At 38.4% G+C, this 23,009-nt stretch overlaps 1 protein-coding gene and 1 pseudogene across 2 annotated transcripts in view; both read left to right on the forward strand.

Moving 5' to 3' along the window:
* The window catches only part of LOC110835181 (fatty acid synthase-like), a 34,652-nt pseudogene extending 23,405 nt beyond the window's left edge, over window positions 1-11,247 (forward strand). Inside the window, exons 24-36 of the transcript XR_015535443.1 lie at window positions 464-640; window positions 957-1,136; window positions 1,796-1,994; window positions 2,794-2,974; window positions 3,417-3,562; window positions 4,158-4,405; window positions 4,691-5,015; window positions 6,348-6,509; window positions 7,427-7,636; window positions 8,613-8,911; window positions 9,434-9,700; window positions 9,877-10,119; window positions 10,369-11,247. The product of XR_015535443.1 is annotated as a fatty acid synthase-like (transcript). The remainder of the gene's footprint in view (window positions 1-463; window positions 641-956; window positions 1,137-1,795; window positions 1,995-2,793; window positions 2,975-3,416; window positions 3,563-4,157; window positions 4,406-4,690; window positions 5,016-6,347; window positions 6,510-7,426; window positions 7,637-8,612; window positions 8,912-9,433; window positions 9,701-9,876; window positions 10,120-10,368) is intronic.
* Window positions 11,248-12,829: 1,582 nt separating this feature from the next.
* The window catches only part of LOC110835419 (fatty acid synthase-like), a 38,300-nt gene continuing 28,120 nt past the window's right edge, over window positions 12,830-23,009 (forward strand). The window contains exons 1-12 of the mRNA XM_087350066.1: window positions 12,830-12,916; window positions 13,242-13,440; window positions 13,842-13,994; window positions 15,142-15,315; window positions 17,052-17,252; window positions 17,778-18,016; window positions 18,587-18,817; window positions 19,300-19,497; window positions 20,632-20,763; window positions 21,161-21,391; window positions 21,963-22,152; window positions 22,774-23,003. Of these exons, the coding sequence (XP_087206192.1) occupies window positions 13,266-13,440; window positions 13,842-13,994; window positions 15,142-15,315; window positions 17,052-17,252; window positions 17,778-18,016; window positions 18,587-18,817; window positions 19,300-19,497; window positions 20,632-20,763; window positions 21,161-21,391; window positions 21,963-22,152; window positions 22,774-23,003 (2,154 nt within the window). The 5' untranslated portion in view covers window positions 12,830-12,916; window positions 13,242-13,265. The remainder of the gene's footprint in view (window positions 12,917-13,241; window positions 13,441-13,841; window positions 13,995-15,141; window positions 15,316-17,051; window positions 17,253-17,777; window positions 18,017-18,586; window positions 18,818-19,299; window positions 19,498-20,631; window positions 20,764-21,160; window positions 21,392-21,962; window positions 22,153-22,773; window positions 23,004-23,009) is intronic.

A 23,009-nucleotide genomic window follows, 5' to 3' on the forward strand; every position in this document is an offset into this window, starting at 1 on the left:
AGAACTGCAGCCACAAATGGGCACTTTGTCCATATCACCGATGATAATTGAGTAAATGAGGAATGGTGGTGGAATTATACTAGTAGGGGAAAACCAAAGTACTGGGAGAAAAACCTGTCACATTGGCGCTAGTTAACCACGAATTCCACATGGACTGCCCTGGGAACTAACCCAGTCCTCCATGGTGAGAAGCCAGTGACTAAGCACATGTGCTATGAGCATGGTCTTCTGCATTCTGTATAGTCTGAGCTACTTAATGCATTGCTCAGTAAACTACAAATAAGTCCACTCACTTAACATGATAGCGTGAGAATCAAAATTACTTTTCTTGGAACACACATCTCCATTTCATGTAATGTAATGTTTGCTTATTGTGTCTCGCATGCCAGTATTTATCTGAAATAAATGAATTTAGATGAAATGTCCGAACTCTAAAGCTGATTTTAAGTAATTGTGTTGGTAGGGCTGTGTTGAAGGTCTGGAGTTTTCTGGACGTGACCAAAAGGGCCAACGAGTCATGGGCATGGTTTCTTCTGGAGCCCTGGCCTCCATGGTGTTGGCAGACAAGAATGTGTTGTGGAATGTGCCTGAGCACTGGACACTCAAGGATGCTGCAACTGTGTGTTGCGTCTATGGAACAGTGAGTTCCCATGAAATTAAATCAGAATCACAAAATATTCTCTTTATCAGTTGAGATCTTACTAATATTTGGTAAGATTTGTGGCTCTCATCATATTCCACATATTTCAGCTTGTACTCTGGGGAGGAAATGAAGATAGTTATTCAATTTATTATAGCATCCGTCCCTCAAACTTAAAAAATTAACCCACTTGTATTTTTCTGTAAGGTGTGATACTTAAACAAATGTTTACCTTACATTTTCTACATTTACCAAGAACCTAAAAGCAAATTTAATAGAAAAATAAAAATTGGATGCTTTGTTTTGCTGTTGACAGGCTTATTATGCACTTGAGATGATTGGTCACATGAAAAAGGGTGAGTCGGTGCTGATCCACTCAGGCAGTGGGGGCGTAGGCCAGGCAGCCATCAACATTTGTCTGCACGCAGGTTGCACGGTGTATACCACTGTCGGTACAGAGGAGAAACGGGCCTTCATCAAAAAGCAGTTTCCACAGGTATTTGAACAGCCATTTTCACTGTCTGAAGCTTATTCATCCTGCTATAAATACAAAGGGGAGACTGGCCATGTTAATTAATGACATAGTTGAACAAAAGCCAAACTTTGAATTCGATTGCAGAGAACTGAACCGGAATTCTCATTTCCTGTGGATTGCTGAATAAAGTAATAGCACTTTTCTTGAAATTGGATGGAGACAACTGAATTTCGTATATTAGATTAAGTAAAGAATAAATTTAATTCTAATGCATTAAAGTGATATAAGAATTGAAAATGCTTGACCTGGAAGATATATTCCCCTCTGAGTCCTCCCAGTGAATGTTTTAGGTTCTTATGCTCATAATAACAATTCTTGATATGCTTCTAAGAATATTGTATAATATGAATACAGTTTCAATGCTTATCAATGTATGTCGAAGATGTCAGTGTATGTGAGATTTCAGCCCCTGATGGTGGCGATATGAAGATGATTCTTTTCTGTGTTGTTGTATTGTGTAGTCCCTTAGAAATTTTCTGACATTTCAGAGGTGTTTGCTGCATCTGTTATCAGGGTGACTGTAAGCACATCTGTAATGTCTGAAAATTTCAATCAGATTTGAGATGTGATAACCCAGAAGACAGTCATCTTCATGTCAAAATTATTTTCTTATCTCCCAGCTGTTGGACCGCAATATTGGCAACTCTCGAGATTGCTCTTTTGAACAACTCATAATGACTGAGACACATGGTAGAGGTGTGGACCTTGTTCTCAACTCCCTTGCTGAGGAAAAGCTGCAGGCCTCAGTACGCTGCCTTGCCCCTCGAGGACGATTCTTGGAGATTGGAAAATTTGACCTTCAGAGCAACAACACTATTGGTACGAATCTAAGTAACAAACTGATTCCAAGGATTCCTTCATGAGAAGCTTTAGTGTGCTCTGAGAGTTGAAAAATTCTTGGTCACCCCAAGCATTCATTAACACCTTTACAAGTCCTGTACCACTGTTTCCTCTAATAATAATTATCTGTGGTGTGACAGCCCTCTGAAAGCCAAAGCTGACTAGCTGGCTGCCGGCCTCACGTTCACGTGCCTGAGCAGAGGTGAACGATCATCCAACCAGATATAGGGTGACGTGTGGTCAGCACGACGAACCCCCAGCCATTGCTAGTTTTCATGACCAGATTACGCTACCCATTGTAGCACCCCAATTTCCTCACAAAGCTGGGTTGGCACCGATCCCATACACCAGTCGAAAATCTCACGAGAAGTTTCTTTTCCCGAGACTTGAACCAGTGCGCATTCCGTATCCCCGGTCCGAAGCATGATACCTCAGACCGCGCGGCTACGGCACGGGACATTGTTTCCTCTCCTAAGCCAAATTACATAATCTCAACACTTGTATCTTTAAGATCTATGATAATGGTATCCTTCCATCATGTCTAAATCTTCCATATGGTCCGTTTCCTTCACATAAAGAAAATTGTGCATGCATCATCTGTACAACAATTGTTGTTAAAGGTTTATTTAAAACTGTTTCACAATCATTTATTATAACATTGTACTGGCACATTTCTTTGAAGTCACTGCTTTTACTAACACTTTATCTTGTTGTGCATGTCATATACTGTTGCTTGTCTTTATGACTTGATTTATCTGAGACTGAATCCAACTTGTAGGCATGGGAGTATTTCTGAAGGAGGCAAGCTTCCATGGAGTCATGTTAGACGAAGTGTTTACAGCATGTCCTGAGCTGAAGAAGAAGTTGTCTGACATCATGACTGAAGGCATAGCTTCAGGGGCTGTAAGACCACTACCCAGGACTGTATTTCCCACAACTGAAGTGGAACAAGCATTCAGGTTTGGTTATGATGGAGACAATTTAATTTTGTGGGAGAACATTAGGTAACTATACTTTTATTGTCGTCAGTAATAATAGCTGCACTAAATAGACCCATTGGCCTGTCAATTTCCATTATTACCTTCTTTTGTCTAACCATATTTTTATTGATACTGCAAAATGCCTTTGTCCTGTGGACTGTCAGCCACAGTAATCTTTTGGGTACAACTATTTCTGGTCTTTTCACTTATTCACACCAGTAATTCCTGTACTATAAAGATCAGATATTGTTTAGACAATGGGCAGTGACAAACATTATGCAGGTATAATAAATCTTCTTTTCTTTGCCACAGCAAGTACTTTTAATACTCATTTTCAGAAATTCTGTAAGTACATGGATGTGTCACATATCATATTAGAATTAAGTTGAGTTTACATTGACATTTGAAGTACATGCTGCAGGTACATGGCATCTGGGAAACACATAGGCTAAGTTTTGCTGCGTATCCAACCAGAGGAAGAGAAGGCAGCAGCTGTGCCTGTACCGCTACTCATGCAGGCCTATCCGCAATACTTCTGCAAACCCAATTATGCCTACATCATTGCAGGTACTGAGTTTTTGTATCTTGCTCCATACGAGGGTTCAGTTATCAGGTGGTAAACAGTCATAGTTCCTTATTCATATACATATTCATGTGGGAGTATCTAAGGTGTTTTCATCACCCTCCATATAAAATCGTTATGTCAGCCGCAATATTTCCTGCCACATATTACTTTAAAGTTAAAACAAGAATCTTGCAAGTGAGGAAGTGGTACATCTTAAACCATTTTGCTCTATATTGAATGGTTGTAGAACAGAAACAAAACTAGTTTGTTGGCAACCAGGGACGCACAGAAACATAATTTGGTTTGTACACCCACTTTCTGACCTGGACTTTAACAAGTCTGGACAAAATTCTGCACACCCTCCATCGGCAAGCTTGTTTTGGTGACTGCTCTAGCTGCATGTTTCAGCTGAGTTAATTTTATCAATAACTCGGTATGTCACACATATAATCTCTGCATGAGTTTTATTTGGTTTTCAGCATTGGAAGTAAAATTTGTTCCAAATTTTATTAAAAGACTCAAACTTTTAATAGTGATATGGTGTACTTTCTTGGAGGTAGGATCCACAGTATTAAATTTGTATGTTGCCACTTACAGGTGGCTTGGGAGGCTTTGGTCTGGAGCTGGCTGAATGGCTTGTGTCACGAGGCGCTCGTAAATTGGTGCTGACATCTCGTAATGGCATCAAGACCGGCTACCAGAGCTTACGTGTGAGAATATGGCGCAGCTGTGGTGTAACGGTAGTTATCTCTCTGGCTGACATCACCACAGAGAGTGGCGTTACAGCTCTACTGTCAGATGCAAACTTGCTGGGGCAAGTCGATGCCATATTCAACTTGGCTGTGGTGAGTGTCGAAGGTGTTCAGCTTCAGAAAGTGCATAGTCCATGTAGTAAAGCACATAATGAACTCCTTACGATGCTAATGCATCTAACGATTTGATTGATAGGTAATAAGTGGCAGTATTGCTTCCTTCTGAGGCTCTGTGAGTTTTTGTGTTCTAGCATTAACTTAACAGTTAATCAGGGCTTAGGAGAAGAAGGTAGAGAATAAGACCAGAGTAGGAGTAGCTATTGGAAATGTTTCACTGCCTGTTTTGATACTGAAAGAGTCACTCATGCATTATTGTAGGTGCTGTGAGACAAACTCTTGGAGAATCAGACTGAGGCAGACTTTGCTGCTTCTGCAGGACCCAAGGCACTTGCAACGCATCACCTGGATGCGCTGTCTCGCCAGATGTGTCCACACCTGCGTCATTTTGTGGTGTTCTCCAGTGTATCGTGTGGGCGTGGTAATGCTGGGCAGACGAACTACGGCATGAACAACTCCGTCATGGAGCGCATCTGTGAGGCCCGTACCAGAGATGGGTTACCAGGTCTTGCTGTACAGTGGGGCGCTGTGGGGGATGTGGGGTTGGTTGCAGAGATTCTGGAGAGACTGCGAGACATTCATATGGGTCAGTTGTGCTTTTAAAATATGTTTGTACACCTGTGTACAGATATTCTGTGATGTGAAGTAAGCTTTCATCACTATCAAAATTTAGGCTTAGAATAAGGGTATATTCTTGATACAAGACATACTGGGGTTTTAGATTACTTTCGTTCGTGATGTCAGTGTCATTATCTGGATGTAATAATACTTCAGGTTTCATACACAGCCGTTTAAATAATATTCTAAGATGTATTTCTGAAATATATCATTATTTCAGCTTAGTCTGAATAGTCAGATCTTGAGTAAAATCAACGAGTAATGATTTCACGTGTGCTCCTCACTTGTTGTTGACACAACCAGAAGAATTTGACAGTATCAGTCTTCAGGTAGAAGTTCTTCTTTGACCAAGCAGTTATATGAATTCAAAGTAAAATCATGAGACATGCAGATGATACCATAGGTTTAACATGGAGGCTATGTGTCTGAGCTCTTTCTTGTGTCCTTGTCTCAGTGACACACCTGTCGCAACCCGTTCAGACATGTCAGATCTTCTGTGTTGGGACTAGCAAACTGTTCTCAGGAAAGTGGCCTGGGATTCCAGTCGTGTGTGTGTGTGTTTCAAAGGGATTATAAGTTGAAATGCATATTTTACCAAAAACCATTGACCAGTGCTATGTTTATTTAAATTTCTAATTTTTTCAGGTTTTTCTAGTTGCTTGCCAATTTCTTTTTCTTTCAGGGTGAAAATTATTTGTGAAACACTTCGATAAGTTTCACTGTGTGGGAGTAGGTCTGATAAAGTTCAGACTTGCAGGATAATTATGTAGAAGAAGTATATTATACAAAGTATCGCACATTCTACTCCTTAAATGTTAGGGGTCTCACATGTGATAACATTTGAGAGACATGGCTCTCCTCATTTGTTTTCTTCTTAATACTAGGGATTGTAGAAATGGCATTTGAGGAGTGCAGAAAAATAGGAGTTAAGTTGAAAGAAAATGTTAAAAAATAGTGGAAATAACTGGAGGAAAACAACAGAGACTCCTGCCTTGGCTTTTCACACACCATTTTTGGATCATATCATTTTGCTGGGTATAAATACAGCCTTGTCTTGGTCTAACATCTGAGTGAAGAGAAGTTCTCAGAAAAATGTTAGTCATCTGGATAAATAACACTTTGTGGAGTTGTAGGAAGACACATGTTTCTGAGGAACACACTGCCTCCACCCTCAGGGTACTGACACCTGATTGGAGTTTCAGTGAAGTTAGCTTTATTCAATAGTTGAAAATGTATCAAAACAATATTGTTCACTGGGTATTTACAATTGAATTTTTAATATGTTTGTGTGTGTCATTAGTTGTAGGTGGCACCCTAGTACAGGGGATTTCATCATGTCTCGAGGTGCTTGACAGATTCATGAGGCAAACGTGCCCTGTAGTGTCGAGCATGGTCGTGGCAGAAAAATTTGCTAGAACAAGCAAACATGCAAATGTTGTGGAGTGTGTGAGCAGCATCATAGGTAAGTCCAAAATAGCTTCAAATGTACTGCGATGAGATTTTTCAGCAGTTCACTTAAGTACATAGGAAATATAACAAGAAGAAATGAAAAAACAACTTATAACTGTGGCAGCATTTAACGGATGGCTGTGGTGGTAGTAGACGTAGATTGTGTGATAGTTAGAAATTTCAGAAATTTCCTTTTTTTGTCTAGAGTTTTCTTAAGGTAAACTGTATATTAAATGATGAAATACCTGATTCATTATGATAACCTTAATGACACAATATATATTCCAGTGCTTCCACATAATGATTGTTTTACGCATCAACATTTTTCATACATTAATTACACATTTAAACCCTGCACTTGAGGCTGTCAAGTAGTCTCTAACTCCTGGATTAAGAGTTTAGTATGTACTAATGTGACACTTAGCTAGTTTCATTGCATGTAGTTTGTGGTTCTGTCATTCTGGTTGGAGCATCAGTGCATGGAAGCCCTAAGTTCATTGTTGGAACACATTGTTGTGCATCAAAGGCCTTAGTTGACATTAGTGCTACAATCGCCTATGTGATATGGTTGATGTACACCTTTTGAGTGTCATTGTTCTCCAAGACGTACACCTTTCCAAATTTAGTTATAGATTTTGTTTTTATTACAAAATATCACTTATGATTACATACAGGCCATGCTAGAGGCAGAAAAGTAGTGAACACTGGATGAAATGATTTTATGAATAAGAATAAAAATATAGCTAATAAATTTCAGGCTGTCTGTCTTCAGGGTCACATCATTGGTTTACAAATACTCCTCCATCCAAGAAATGAACCTTTAAATTAGAACTGGTTTCTTTCACTTCAAGTCCTAAGTAACTTGCGTTTAATAATGAACAAGGATCTGAAATTGATTATTTTTTAAAATAAAATAAATTTTTATCGCAGGTATCCGTGATCTGAACACCATTAGCCCAAATTCCACACTGGCAGAATTAGGGATGGACTCCATGACAGCTGTGGAGATTAAACAGTCACTTGAGCGAGAGTTTGAATTATTTCTCACACCTCAGGAGATGCGAAACTTAACATTTGCGCACCTCGAGGAGATGGGCGCAAAAAACCAGGTCAATAAGCAGGAAGAACAAACAGCTCAAGGTACATAACTTCTTCTTCAAAATGGAAAATATTATTAAGGTTTGTCAAGTAGGACTTAACATTTAGGGGGTCTTGTAATCCTGGGTTCTCGGGTTCCATTCCCGGCGGTGGCCGAATTTATAACTTGTGTTGGGCAAGGCCGTGGTCTAGGCAACACGGAGTTTTCCTCCGGGGGTTTCCCCAGTTTTTCCGTGGCATCCCAACAATTACTCCATTCACACACAGAAGAAGGCAATGGCAAACCACTTCTGGATCATCTGCCAAGAACGTATATGAACAGGTCCCAGTCCGAGAAAAGGATGGAAGGATCCTGTTCATATGGACCTGTTGTCAGACAGAACACTAAGTAATAAAGCAACCTTGCATTACCTGAGGTTATTGTTGTGCAACAGTTAAAATGGAGGTCTAATTGTTGAAACACGTTGCTTTGCAGCAGTGGCCTCATGTAATATTAGTGCGAGGCTGACATAAGTTGCATATGTGACCTTGGATCACATTAGTGCAGGGATGACCTTTGTGGTCTGGCATGAATAACACCTTTGGATCATCATCATCATAATGAACTATTTAGGGTTTAGGCCATAAGCCTGTTTTTTTTAATTCCGAGATAGATGTTCTTGGTCCTTCCATCGACCCTTTGGTTGTCCCAGGTCTCTGCATCCTCATGGTTGGTAACAGAATGCCCATTTTGGAAGGCTATTTCTGTCCATGCATTGCAAATTGTCTTTCTGATTTTGTTGATAGTTTTGAATTTCTTCAACTATATTTAGAACCTGGCGTTTTTCTCTAATATCAGCATTCCTCTGATAGTAAAACCTAATAGTTGTCTCGAAAAGCGCATTTGTGCAACACCTTTGGAATGTCAGTATAATCCAAAGAGTTTATCTGTTGAATCTTGTTAAGCCGGTAATCAGAAATTCTGATATTGAAAATGTGAGTTCACTGTTATAATTTTTGTAACCTGTTGTGTTTGCAGCTGCATCTCATGATGTTGAAGAACATCTTGAGGGACAGCAGTTTCTGCTGCATGTGATAGGGGATGAGGCATCTGCATCGTTGCCTGTTGTGCGTCTGCCATCAGCAACTGGAGTCGGGGCGGACGTAAAAGACGATGCGAAGGCTGGGCCAGTGCTCTTCATGTTGCCTGGTGTGGAAAGCATGGCATGCGTCCTGGAACCTCTTGCCAAGAATCTCAAATACCAGACAATATGCCTGCAGCTGGGATACTGCAGCAGTGGCCACACGGTTCATGACATGGCACAGTCTCTATTGCCAGTACGTAAAAGAGGCTGCTGTAATCTCATTAAATGAAAACATTTCCACAGAATGTTTTAATTAAATTTTAGAAGTGAATGTTATTGTTTGAAGTTGGAAATATCTAAGTAGCTGCTTGCAACAGAGTCCTTGTCGATATTTTTTTAGCTGATCAAGGAATTATCCACTTCTCATAGACTCTCATAATTCAATGCCATATTGTCAAGTACCTGCCATTGGACCCTGTTCTGAGTCAACTAAATCAAAGTTATGTTTTTACAGACTTTTCTCCAATAATCATTTTAGCATTATTTTTCTGTCTGTGCTTGTGTGTCACAAATAATGCTCTTTCATGTTGTTTGTCTTATCACATCTCTGTATTCATAACTCATTTACTCTAATCATACAAGGCTTACTGTTTACCTTGTGACCATTTTTATAATAACCTTTACAGTACAAGGTAAATATAATACAGAGGAAAGTTTTAATGTCATACGTTATTAACATGAGCTGTCACAGTGACCCACTTGTTTGTCTCGGCAGCACATACAGAGCCGCCTGAAGCCGCGTGCTCCATTCACTCTGCTGGGCTACTCGTTTGGTGGCCTGCTGGCTCTGGAACTGGCACTTAAACTTGAGGCAGAGGGGCGGGAGGGGAAGCTGTACCTACTGGACAGTTCTCCAGATTTCATGAAGATGCTGGTGGAAAAAACTGTTGGCAGGAATGATGATCAGTTTCAGATCAATGCCATATGCAATATATTCAGAATTGTTTCACCACGTAATGCCACATCAGCAGCCATCACTAAGGTACTTAATGACAAATGTTAAAACGCTAATACCATGATTTCTCATAATTCATTTTCCATTTCACTTACATGGTCTTCCAGTAATATGTGCGTCTTAATTGTGACTAATATACACCTCAATATTTTTGTAGAATCTATGCCAAAATTATTTAATGTCCATCTTGTACATATTGACAGTTGGTTCAGGAGATCACACCTCTGAAAAACTTGGACGAGAAGTTAGATCATGTCATCAGTAAATTTCCTGTTTTGAGAAACAGTGCAGAGTACTACAAAGCTGCTAGTTTGTGTGCCTTGGATCGACTTAAAACCATTTCAAACTATGAGTGGGACTACACGAAAAAGGTCAGGGCTGAAACCACCCTTCTGAGGCCTGTTGCAATGGCAGTGAAATCATCGGATGATTATGGACTCTCTAAGGTGAGTATTCACTCATGCTTTATTCTAAACAAGTTGCACCCTCTGGAATTTTCAGTGTATCAAGATGTGAGCTGTGACACTGAATTATGTACAGGTGTAAATCAAACATTCAATGAGCTGTCATATTCTTCAGTAGCAGTAAGCGTTAAACTAAACGATGTTCTTGCTTTCTTGTCCACAGAGAGAAGTGTTCACACTGTCAGCTGCCCAGTGGTTGCATAAGTGTACATGTTTGATCTTGTGTTGCAGTGTTGTGAGAAAAAGGTGGAGGTATATTTTGTGGATGGCAACCACTTGACAATGCTGGACAGCGAGGATGCTGCCGCCATTATCAACAGGCAGATTACAAATAATGAGGCCCTTTAATTGAAAGACATCCATAATCAGCAGAACATTTATTATTAAAGTAATTCATATCCACAACAGCCCATGTAGATTCTCACTTCTTTTGACAACAAAAATGCTTTCAGTTTGATTGTTAATGTAGTGTGGCTGCTTGTCATGTGCCTTGTGACAGGATTAATAGATTTATTTTTCTATTTGCATAACATAATGATCCAGCGTATCTCAGTCAGTATAATGACTGGGTATGGACTGGACTACTGGGATTCGATCCCTGACGGGGGCAGAGGATTTTTCCTCTAGCCTCTGCATCCAGACGAGCTCTGGGGCCCACCCAGCCTCCTATACAAGGGGTACTGGGGTCCTTTCCCAGGGGGAAAGCGCGGCCGGGGCGTGATGCTGACCACTCACCTCCATCTAGTGCCAACAATGAGTAGGACCTATACTTCTCTCCCCCCATGTGCCTACATGGCATATAGTAGGACAGCTTTAATTTTACTTTACTTTGAATAACATCATTTGTCACTGCACTTCCACAGTTTTTCTTAAAACTTTTCTCACTTCAGAAAGAATAATTTTATCAACATGAATTTTAACAGGCTGGTATGGTAAATGACAATGTCTCAGCAGGAATCTAGTAATAACATTTCCACGTCTAACATAAGAGTTTGTTTTTCTTCATGACAATGCACACAAATAGTTCAGTGATGTGTATGTAGACCGTGGCCTACAATTGGTGTATTCTTAATGTGTGAAAAGTGAATAAATTTGCTAAATAGAATGGCACTTCCTGTGAACATGCAAAATAATCCTATTGTTAAAAAAGTTGCTACGTACTTTTCCTGTTTGTAATCCTTGTGACCTGTCACCTTATTCATTATACTCCAATGGTTTGAAATAAAAAAACAACATCATTTCCATAGCGATAGAACACAAATAAGTGGTTATTTCTTAGCATATCTGACCTCTTTAAACTTCTTTTAGCAATATGTGATGTGATCTGATCTGTTACTGTCCAGCCCTGATAAATACTTGTTATGAACCAGTATGCCATGCCTGTGTATTTGATGCTGTTGGAGCATTTGACCCAGAGGACTGCACTACTATCTGCTTATGGGTAGCAGACTGTATGGCAGTAAATCTGTCGTGAAGAAATCGGCCTACATTTGATACATAGTGGCTGCTACCATGAAGTTAGTCTCTCTTCAAGGATTTTATTTCAAGATTGCTTAGACCTGAGAGACTTTTGAATATTATACTTCCAAGATAAAATTATCATTTCCTTTTGATTTAACATAATGTATTTACTCTTAATTTAATGGCCAGTATCCATCACAATTGATGGTACACGTGCGCCATTTGTGTGATGCTGAGAACACTGAAACAAAGTTCTGATGGTGATGACTCTGGTAGCAAGAAATGCAAGCAAGTCCATGGTGGTCCTTTGGTAGGGTCTGTATCTGACGGTAATCTGGGGTCATTTGTTCGGTTTTGAGTTGGTGCATTTTTCAGGAAACACCTTCGGTTGCCGTGAAGATGATTTCACATTTATTGTACTCTAAAAAAATTGTAACTTTTGTACTTCTGATATGATTAAAAAGGATAATGCTGCAATAAATTATGACACTCTTCAACACAAGGAAGTTTCATTCCTGTGAACTTTCACAGGTCATAATGTTGTAGTGCGTAATGTATCATATTATGGGGACATAACCATCCAATTTTTATATATAATGCCTGTACTGTATCCTGCAATATATCATTGAAACTTATAACATTAGTACATATTACAAAGCTATTAAATCAAGACATTTCATAAATTTGAAGAAAACTGTCTTTTGATGAAGCTGTACATTGACCACTGATAGAAGGAGCTTCTCAAGTGAATACATATATTTTTGCCCAGAAAGGTGATACATAATCATTTAAAATGTTTTAAAGAACTGTCTCAATAAAATCAATTTAAAACATTTTGTAGGTCATTTTTTAAAGTTATTTCATGGATTTTATTTTGGTTCAGTTTTGTTGACTCTAACCTCCACGTAACATATTGTTTACCTTAAACCACACTATTGTTATATTTGCTGGAATTATAGGAACAACGTTTTTTTCTCTTTCTCTCCTGCCTTTCTCTCAGTATTTGTCTCTTTGTATAAAAATGTCCATTGATTGTTTCAAACATTTTTCCGTTGTTATTGATTATATATATAATGAATTTGAACTTGAATAAACAAGGTGAGGTCAATTTACAATCTTACCAGTGCAGCCATCTAAAATCTAATTTACAACTTGTAAATATTTATATTCATTATTAAACCATCAGCAAATTTGCATCATAAATAGGCCCCCATTAATATGGTGCCACGTGACAGTTTGGGAATATGTACTCTAGCAAAACTACTAAAATGTTCTATGGGCTTCTCAGTGTCATGTGAGTACTGGAAGCACTTGGAAGGTACGCATTCATATTTATATTGGGTAACTAGATCTGAGAGAAGTACTCTTGTGTTATGAATTCAGATATAATTTTGTTTTATTTTTGGTTTTATTTATGAAGAATCTTTTACAAAAAAAATTTGCTGGATAATATTAAAATGCATCTTCTGTCAGACTACATGGCACAACCACCCAGAAGACGACCATCTTCAGACACACTGCCATGAAATCCTCAAATCCTACAACTTTTCAATTGATTGTGGCGGGGGGGGGGGGGGGGGGGGGGAGGCAGACATCCCAATTGTATGCTGTGCCTATATATTGTACCCTTTTTTTTATTTCAGTAAAACATAACAGTGCTGCCAATCATGCCTGTGTCGACTAACGTGAGAGTGCGGTCTGTGCAGTCCTCCCCTGGTGAAGAGATTGTTATCTCAGGAGTTGCTGGCTATTTTCCTCAATCAGAAAGTGTCTACCAGTTAAGAGATAATCTGTTTAACAAAGTTGACATGGTGACTGAGAATGACAAATGCTTTAATTTTGGTCAGTATTCCTTATAAAGTTCACAGTTCATAATACATAAGCTGTTTAATATCTTATTGTCAAGAACTTATATTAACCAGTAACATGGGTGTTACATGTTGACTTTTTTGGGTGTAGCACCATTTAATCTTGTAGAAGTTTAATGAAATTTAAAAGGTTAAAGTACAAATAACAGTGAAATTATCTGTAACTACACTCCTTTAAAGACGTATGACACAGGATTTTCCTGTGATCATCCAGTATTTATAAGTATATTTTCAGAAGAAGGAGGCAGACAGCTATAGACCATATCTCTGAGTTTGTCTACGTACCATTCACTGCACGGACTGAGCAGGCTGACAGATTTGTAAGAAATCAAAAGTGATTATAAAATTTTGGTGTGTGTATTATTTCCTGTGTAGAACACCATGAGCTTCCCAAGTGGGCAGGAAAGGTGCCCAATATTACGAAGTTTGATGCATCATTTTTTGGGATTAACTACAAACAGGCACACATGTTGGACCCACTTTGTCGTTTGATGATGGAAAGGACGTATGAGGCTATTGTGGATGCAGGTCAGTGATTTTACATATTTTATAATAATTATTGATTACTTGGTGGTGTCTTAATACAAGATGTATTTACTTCACACTATTACAAGCAAAATTGACTATTAACTGAATTAATGCTCACCAATTCAATTTCTGGCTATCTGGGTAAAAAGCTTTCTTCTACTTCATAATAAACTTCCTTGATTCTTTTCTGCCGCTTGATAATAAAGCTGCGTCTGTAGCACATGACAATTCGCAAGCTTTCCTATCACTTGACTGTCAAACATTGCTGACTCTGTGCCTCACTTACCTTTGCTTTTACATATCAATTATTTGCAGAATGATGATTGATGTGTTTTTACAGTAACATCGACAGATTGTATTGTTTCTCGCTGTTTGTATATTAGTTTACTATCTTCCCAAAGGTACAAACGCTAAACTACGTGGAGTGAGAGGGGATGGTAGCCACATGACCTGAGAAAGTTTTGTTCTGAATGTCCCCATGCAGTTTATGATGTTCCCTTGCATGACCTTAAATTTAGATTCTGGTGCACAGTGGGTGCATGCAAAATCGTAGGACCTATATTTTTTGACGAAACATTTGATTCCAGCCATTATGTTCAATTAATTCTGATACCATTTCTTAGAGAATTAAAGAAGAAGAAAAAATGTGTATAGTTGCTTCATGCAGGATAATGCCATAGCCTATTTAGCAAATTTTTCAGTGACTGCACTAGAAGACATACTTTGTCAGTGGTTTATAACTCTCTCCAGATTTCAGTCCATTGAACTGTTATTTGTGGGTGACAATAAAGGATGTTGAAAAATCCACATTACTTGCAAGGACTGAAAGACAATATTTGAAGAGAAACTGCTAACATTTCAGGACAAGATATCTGTTTTGTGTTCAGAAATATTTGCTGAAGTTGCAATGCCTACATATAAGGAGGAGGACAGCAGCTCAAACTCATGTACAAAATAAGGGAAGAATTGGAGAGGGGAATCCTTTATATTCCTGACACATGTGGGCTTCCGAGGTGATACTATTCGTGTGATAGCTGGAGTGTTCAGGGATATTACAAATCAACTGCTCTCCGTACCTGATACCTCACATTCTGGAATGACTTAGAGAATGTTTGTGTTGGTAATACTGATTTATTTTTCTGTTAAGGTGTCAACCCTCAATACCTAAAGGGACAGAAAATTGGGGTGTTTGTAGGAGCGTGCTTCAGTGAGACAGAAAAATTTTGGTACTTTGAGAAGCCACATGAAAATGGATATGGCCTCACAGGTTGTGTTCGAGCTATGTATGCCAACCAAATTTCTTATTGGCTTGGCATCACTGGTAAGTTTTTCTCAATTCCCAATGGCACAGTTGTAACTGTTCTACCCCTGCCGAAAAGCTTCCAAATTTAGGCACATTTACCGTAATGGTTAATGCAGCATCTCTGACTGCATGTGTGTGTGTGTGTGTGAACGTTTGCCAAAAATGACATCTAGAATCAGTATACAACACTGCAGTAATGTAAAACAGACCATCGAATTTCCCTTCTTGTACATTGTTACTAATTTATTATTTATAGTATTTCTTTTTGACGTAAATACGTCTATATGGAAGGGTCAATGTCATTCGGCAAAAAGTGAAAGGAAAAAGTGTAACTTCATTGTTGTTACCTTGGAAACTTCATTTGTTATTGTTACCTACGAAACATCACCTGTTTACATAACAATTAGGTAACAATAATGTTGAGTAAACAGTTGAGGTTCCTTAGGTAACCATTATTATCGATTTGTTGATAAACAGATGAAGTTTCCTAGGTAACCATTGTTGTTTATTTGTTGATAAACCATTGTTACACCTTACATTACCTTACCTTACCTTACATTACAATACATTACAATACATTTCATTACATTCAGCTACCACACACCCATCTTAAGCGTAACTAATTGAAGTTGAATAATCAATGTCTTAATCAAACTTATCTCAAATGTAAAGCATGTATAAAGGAAATATTTAGAATAAAGCCAATATATAAACTTTCTTTCCGTATAGACGTATTTACGTCAAATTCTCCGGAACCGTGGTTCCACTAACAACTTTTTGCATTTGTATGTATTCTCTGTAGTCACTGAAGTGTTACTGAATGTGTCAGAAAACAAACAAACAAACTGTTTGTCTCTTTCGTTATTCAAAATACCCTGAATCCAGATGAAATGTTTGGGTGAAATCAAAATTGGTTTTAATATTAATTTCCCTGTCTTCTTTCTAACATGAAACGAAGGCGTATATGATTAGGAACCCATGTTCATGTTTGAAGGTGAAGTAATAGACATAAGCGTCCTTGTTGACAATCACAATTAAATACATTGTAACAAAATATTTTGTGACTAGAGCAAGGTGCCAGGTCAGTGCTGTTTCACACAAGTGGCTGCTAGTCACTACCAATTTGCATATCATCCATTTCTTTAGTACAAAACACTGGGAAAATCAAGGCACAGCATTTTTGTGTGATAAAGAAACTTGGCATTGGAAGTGTTGATACTAGTTTATGTATGTAATTATATCTGCAGTCTGTTATAAGGAATCCGTCCAGATGTCTGTTGATTGTTAGGGTGTCAGTCTGTCTACACAATAACTTTTTATTATAGCCTCAACGTTTATTAAGATCCACTAGATGAGTCGACCTTAATTGGCCATCTTCAGGTGGCTCCCTTTAAGTGCTTGAAACTACTATGTATGACTGCTGACTTTTGTACATATTTCCTCTTGTTTGCGTCACCACTTAATGAACTGTGCCTTAAGCAGCTTATCTTGGTTATCTTGGTTAATAAGTCCATTCTACTTCAGACACAATTCATTAACTGGTTAAGTCAACACCAGAAAATTTGTGTGCTATATAAGAGTCATATCTAGTAGTTTTGAGCACTTAAACAGAAACATCAGAAGATGACAAATTAAGGTTGACACATGTATTGGATCTTAATAAATATTGAGACTATAATAAAAAGTGGATTTGTAGACAGACTGTCAAACTAACGATGTCTGTTGCCTGTAAGATATTGCACATTCTATTGCAGGACCGAGTTATGCAGTGGATTCAGCATGTTCATCCAGTTCATATGCGTTTGAGCAGGCATATAGAGCCATTCTTGATGGATCTTGTGACTCTGCTATTGTGGCCAGTGCCCAACTTTGTCTTCATCCGTATCTGTCTGTTTACTTTTCTCAACTCGGTGTGTTAAGCCCTCAAGGCAGGTGCAAATCCTTTGATAATGAAGGTAAGTGTCCATTTTGTGTCTAATGTAATGATACTTCTCAATGCTTTGTCTTTCATATGTGACCCTATCAAACCAGTCATGGTATTCAACACTATTCAGCACTTTAAGTGTGACAGGGAACTTTTTATCATTACTTCATCACTCAATGAGTAAGGAAATTTACATCTGAGAAGGTGTTGAAAGTTACAATTGTGTGGCCATGATTCTTGCTTTGTAGTTAGGAGGTCTAGTGTTTGAATCTCAGCTCAGAGGCCAACTGTCCTGAGTAACGGACCTATAACTTGGGAGAGGAGGCTTTCTCAAACCCATGTGAAATGCTATCATTGTTTTGTGTGTAAAGCTCACCCCTACATTTATGCCAGAGTTATAATTTACATCCTCATGTCTGTGACTAGTTAATCAGTAATTAATCCTTATTTACAATAGCTGAAGCAGTCATTTAAAATGAGTTCAGACTGCAAGATTGTCTCTGGAGTGTTCTTAAAGGAAATAACCTCTTGACTTCCTGCTTTGCCATTTATACAGCTAATGGCTATGTGCGGAGTGAGGCTGCTTCTGTGGTGTTTCTGCAGAAGGCTTGTGATGCAAAACGTATTTATGCCACAGTGGTGCATGCAAAGAATAACAGTGATGGCTTCAAGGATGAGGGTATCTTATACCCCTCCAGACATGCACAGAAATTGTTGCTAGAACAGTGTTACCAGGAGTGTGGTACTGAACCCAGTGCATTAAAATACCTTGAAGCACATGGAACTGGAACCAGAGTATGTTTTTTCAAGTTTTATTTTCCTGCACACAGTCAGTAATTTAGTGCTGATAAAATGAACATCTTTTTGTCCAGGGTTAAAATGTCAGATGGTTTCAACTTTGTTTTGGCATAGATATGGGTAAGGGAGGGAATAATGAAACATCACTTTGGCATTTGCTGTCTACCTGTTTCTGGTAGTAATGTTTTATGCTTGGGGGTTCTGTCTTAAGTCTATGATACTGATGTGTCAACACAAGGATGTGCCATTTCAGTAGTAAATAGCCTTTCTTATTATTCACTTTTGACTGGAAGAATTGTTCTAATATTATGATAAAATATTACAATAATTTTATTTAAAAATATCAGAGAATCAACAACCAGTTGCAGGTTTCATGCTTCATGGAAAAAATAAAAATGATGAAAATTAGACTGAAAAACTTTGCATGCTTCATTTTACCTTCTTATTCAGGGTATACTAAGTCAGCATATTGTTATAACAGATCAGATATTTAAATTAACATGAATTTGTTTGAATGTGGCACAGTAATTTTTCTTCTTGTAAGTCAAATGCTCCTACCACTTTCAGGCAGGAGATCCTGAAGAACTGCATAGTATAGCCCAAGTTTTCTGTAAAGATAGAAAGACCCCACTCCTTATAGGATCAGTGAAGTCCAACTTGGGGCATTCCGAAGCTGCATCAGGTCTTTGTGGTATCTGCAAAGTGATCATTGCCATGGAGACTGGCTTGATCCCCCCAAATTTGAACTACAACAACCCTCGAGAAGGTGTAGAGGCACTTGTGAATGAGCAATTGAAGGTGAGTGTTCATGTCATAGCAGGACAACTTGAAAACCTCTCTCTTTGTGCTATCATTTGCAGAATGAATTCATACTGTCACAAATCCAGTTAATCATTTTGGTTTTATAGATGGATAACAAATCTGCTGTGTTTATGCCTCACAGATCTGTTTTGCCATGTGGACAGACATCTGTAAACTTGAATTCTTGTTGTAATCTCAAGTGAAATCTGATTACTGAAATTTCATTGTGTGTGTATATTTACTTTTATCAAAACTTATAGGTTGTTACCTGGAAAATAACTTGCCACACAATGCTTTGTAGCAGTTGTTACAGTTTTAGTTTCCTACCAGGAGTCATGTTTTGCCTTATTATTTTGAGTAGGAAAAATGAGCTCATAAGTGCGTGAACATAGAAAATGTGTATTCCTTTTCCTCAATTGGGAGGCAGAAGCTAAGAAGATTCATTCACTATAACCAAATAAAAATGTGTCTTGTTTCAGGTGGTGACAGAGACAGTGCCTTGGACTGGCGAGCTTACAGGAGTCAGCTCATTTGGATTTGGAGGAGCAAACACTCACATTATATTACAGCGGAATCAGAAGAATAAAATAAATGGTGGGGCTCCTACTGACTCTGTTGCTCGACTTGTTGTAGCATCTGGGCGCACAGAAGAGGCAGTTGATGTCATCCTCAAAGATGTAATTAGGAAAACCCAAAAGAGTTGATTTAACAATTTACAAAGCTAAATCTTTGAATTTCAAACATTGTGTGACAGAGCTCCTCCATTTGTATTCTTTCTTGGGTTATTTAAAACTAGGCGGTTTGTAGCTGTGGTAATGCTGTTGGCTTTCGTTCGGCAGATACCCAGTTTCAGTACCGCGGCTGTCTTTGCTCAGTCTGTTGTGGCTTTACTCAGTTAGGTTAGGTTAGTTTTCTTTGAATAGGCCATGGCTGTATGTTTCCAAATTTTGGCCTTTAGATCATTTAAGTTGTAACCTCAGCAGTTGAAAGAGCATTGTTAAGTAACTTAACAATTAAGTATTCTGACTTCATTGCTCACAGTAGGAATGTAAGTTTGGTGATTGCAGTGAAAGATGTAAAGGGCTGTTTGCTGAAATTGCTATATGCTGAACTTTATCGGATTCTACCAGACAAGATGCACTATTTTAAAGAGTGTTTCAAATTCTGTTACAAAAAATTCTAGAATTTAATTTCCTGCACAACTGTTGATGCTCCAGCTGCTTTAGTTGAGGACTGGAATTGTATATTTGTTTTATTTGGCTTGAAGTTTTTGTTACACAGATGGGTTATGTTTCTGCAGTTGAAGAGATGCTGTTATCTGAATAATTTCCAGTTTCGCCACGTTTTATTTTAGATTATCTAAGCATTATCAAGAAACTTTTGTTTCTCTTATCTGTGTGTCTTACTAAGCATAAATAAAAACAACAGTGATATAAATTGTTGTCTGGTATTAACAAGTATTAATTATGTCAAATTAACCACTGTCGTATGTGAACAGGTTATTTGAATTTGAGTAGAATGGACCTACAGCCAGGCTGTAACTCTGGGTTTAACAATTGAAATGCACGGCCTGGCCAGGTAGACTGTTCTTCAGGTGCAATGCACAGTCACTATGTGGTAATGTGTTTCGATTCTTCTTGTGTAATCAAATTCAGCAGCGTTCTCACCCAAGGTTTTCTATTCTGGCTCATAAATATAAGGGGATTTGTACAGGCCTGCTTCATCGTCATAAACAGGATGCTGTGTGATTATGTGGCCTGTTGAAATTCTGAAGTTGGTGCTTTATTTTGTTTTGTCATATGTGTGTACAGTTTGAAAGCCGGCCAGTTGATGCAGAATTTGTGCACCTGATGCATGATATACAGTCGACAGAAATTATTGGCCATAAATACCGAGGGTACACTCTGCTCACACAGGATGGTAGGGAGCTGCGGAGTATTAATGTAAGTACTCCGATAATGTGGCATCGGATGTTCCAGTTTGTTCATCTGACAAAATGTTATTTTAGGAAGAATGCAAGGAATTTATTAGTACCTAATTTTTCTAGAGTTATTTTGTTATCATTTAATGATAAGTGTGAATAATGCAGTGGTTGTATCTTGCAGTGCACCAAATTGGTGAGTTAACACAGTTAAGAAGTTAAAGTGGTCTGTTATTGTTTACTTTGTAAATATGATTATTAAATATGCACATAAAATAATAATTTATGTAGTGTTATTGTCAGCATTAAGTACAATTTTTTTATAAATATTATTTATCCCTCCTATAGTCAGAACGGAGACATTTCTGATAATCAGTAATATTCAGAACACATAACCTTGTATACTGCTTTGTTCTCAGTTCTATCCAGGAAGCAAGCGACCAGTCTGGTTCGTGTTCACTGGCATAGGTTCGCAATGGTCAGGTATGGGGAAATCCCTCCTGAAACTGCCTGTTTTTGCAGCAGCCATTGAGAAGTGCCAGCAAACTCTCAATAATTTTGGTGTGGATGTTCTGAATATTATCACATCTGATGATCCCAGAATCTACAATAACATCCTCAATTGCTTCGTGGGCATCGCAGCCTGCCAGGTGAAAAACGTGGCAGCAATTTTACATTTTTTCATGGGAGAAATCTTGATTAATACCATTTATCTGCATCCCAATCTTTCTGCAGAAGTGTTGGATTGCTTATGCTTAACTTTTTCTAATGGGTCCTGTAATTTTAATTTGCATCGTCTTGATTCCTGATTAAAATATAGTCCTTTCTCTAACCTGAACTAGTACATTCTATTATTCTTTGTAGCTGTGAATGTGAAACCATTCCTCTAAACACTAAAGTGCAAAAGAAGTTCTGAAAAACAAGATTACTTCTGACACAGGTCAATTTGCTGTATTGATATACTATAGAATTTATTTCATAAAATAGGCTTTGCTTAAGACTTTATACTTCTTGTAAATATTCGGTGCATAAAGTGTCCAATTTGTGGCATGCTGCCAGGAAATAGGAAATTGATCAGTGGGAATATATTGGATTTGTCATTAATTAGAGTAAATTACAGTTTCTTTTAAGAATAGTGTAGGTAGAGACTGATTGCTTTCACTAGTCTGCGTTACTAATTTTAAAACTAACTAGTTATTGAACCCCATCTGTCTGATGTAGATAGGGCTGGTGGACATCATGAGAGCAGTGGGCATTGAGCCTAATGGCATTGTGGGCCACTCAGTGGGGGAGCTGTGCTGCGCTTACATGGATGGCTGCTTCACGACAGAACAGACGGTGCTGGCGGCATACTACTGTGGCCTTGCATTCCTAGAAACAGATCCCATCGAGGGCATGATGGCTGTAGTGGGTAAGTCTTCTGGTTTGAGACATGATTACAAGTAGCTCTGCGTGTAAGTCAGCTGTAATGACTGCAGTCAGTAATAAGAGATTTAAATGTGTTGAGAGCGCAGGTACTGAGTGGTCAAAGCAGGCGTCTTAATGGTTTTCCTAATTTCCTCTAGTGAGGGCTTGAATATCACCATAAAATGGTCAATTACCAATTCATCCCATGTATTTTTACATTTAGCATCTTTTATCATCCTTCATTTGACAATACACTGTTTAAGTTTTATCGGATGGTAATAGGGGATTTGAAACCCCATGTTACAGGGTTGCCAGCTGGACTATAAGTCAGGGGTTAGCGTTTTAATGGTGTGTTGGTGCAATGCACAGTTGGTCGGATCACATGTATACAGTAACACAAGGGTAATAAATATTAAACAAGAAATAACAATAATAAAAGTGTATGACTTTTGATTTTGATATAGAACTCATTCTAGTATACCAGTATTCTCTAATAAACTTTGTATATGAATCCATATATGAAGGGTAGTTGGTTGTGTTTCATCCAGTAAGTTTCCTCCTACCAATCAAACTTTTGACCATGAAAGTAGTCCACTTGATTCTTATTAAGTGTTTTCTCTCACAGGTCTAGGAGCTGAGGAGACCAAGAAATTCTGTCCACCTGATGTTGACGTGTCGTGCCACTATGGACATAACTTCTGTGTGGTGTCGGGACCGGCCAAGTCCATGACGGAGTTTATAAATTCACTGCTGCTTCAAGGCATATCCACTACACAGATGAACTGTGCCAACATCGCTCAACACAGCAAGCACATGTCCACAGCTGGACCTATCCTGCTCAAGTATCTGAAGCAGGTAAAG

Source organism: Zootermopsis nevadensis, unplaced genomic scaffold, assembly GCF_977971745.1.
Source record: "Zootermopsis nevadensis isolate Lab colony 2312 unplaced genomic scaffold, Znev_1.0 Znev_ptg000017l, whole genome shotgun sequence".
Lineage (NCBI taxonomy): Eukaryota > Metazoa > Arthropoda > Insecta > Blattodea > Termopsidae > Zootermopsis > Zootermopsis nevadensis.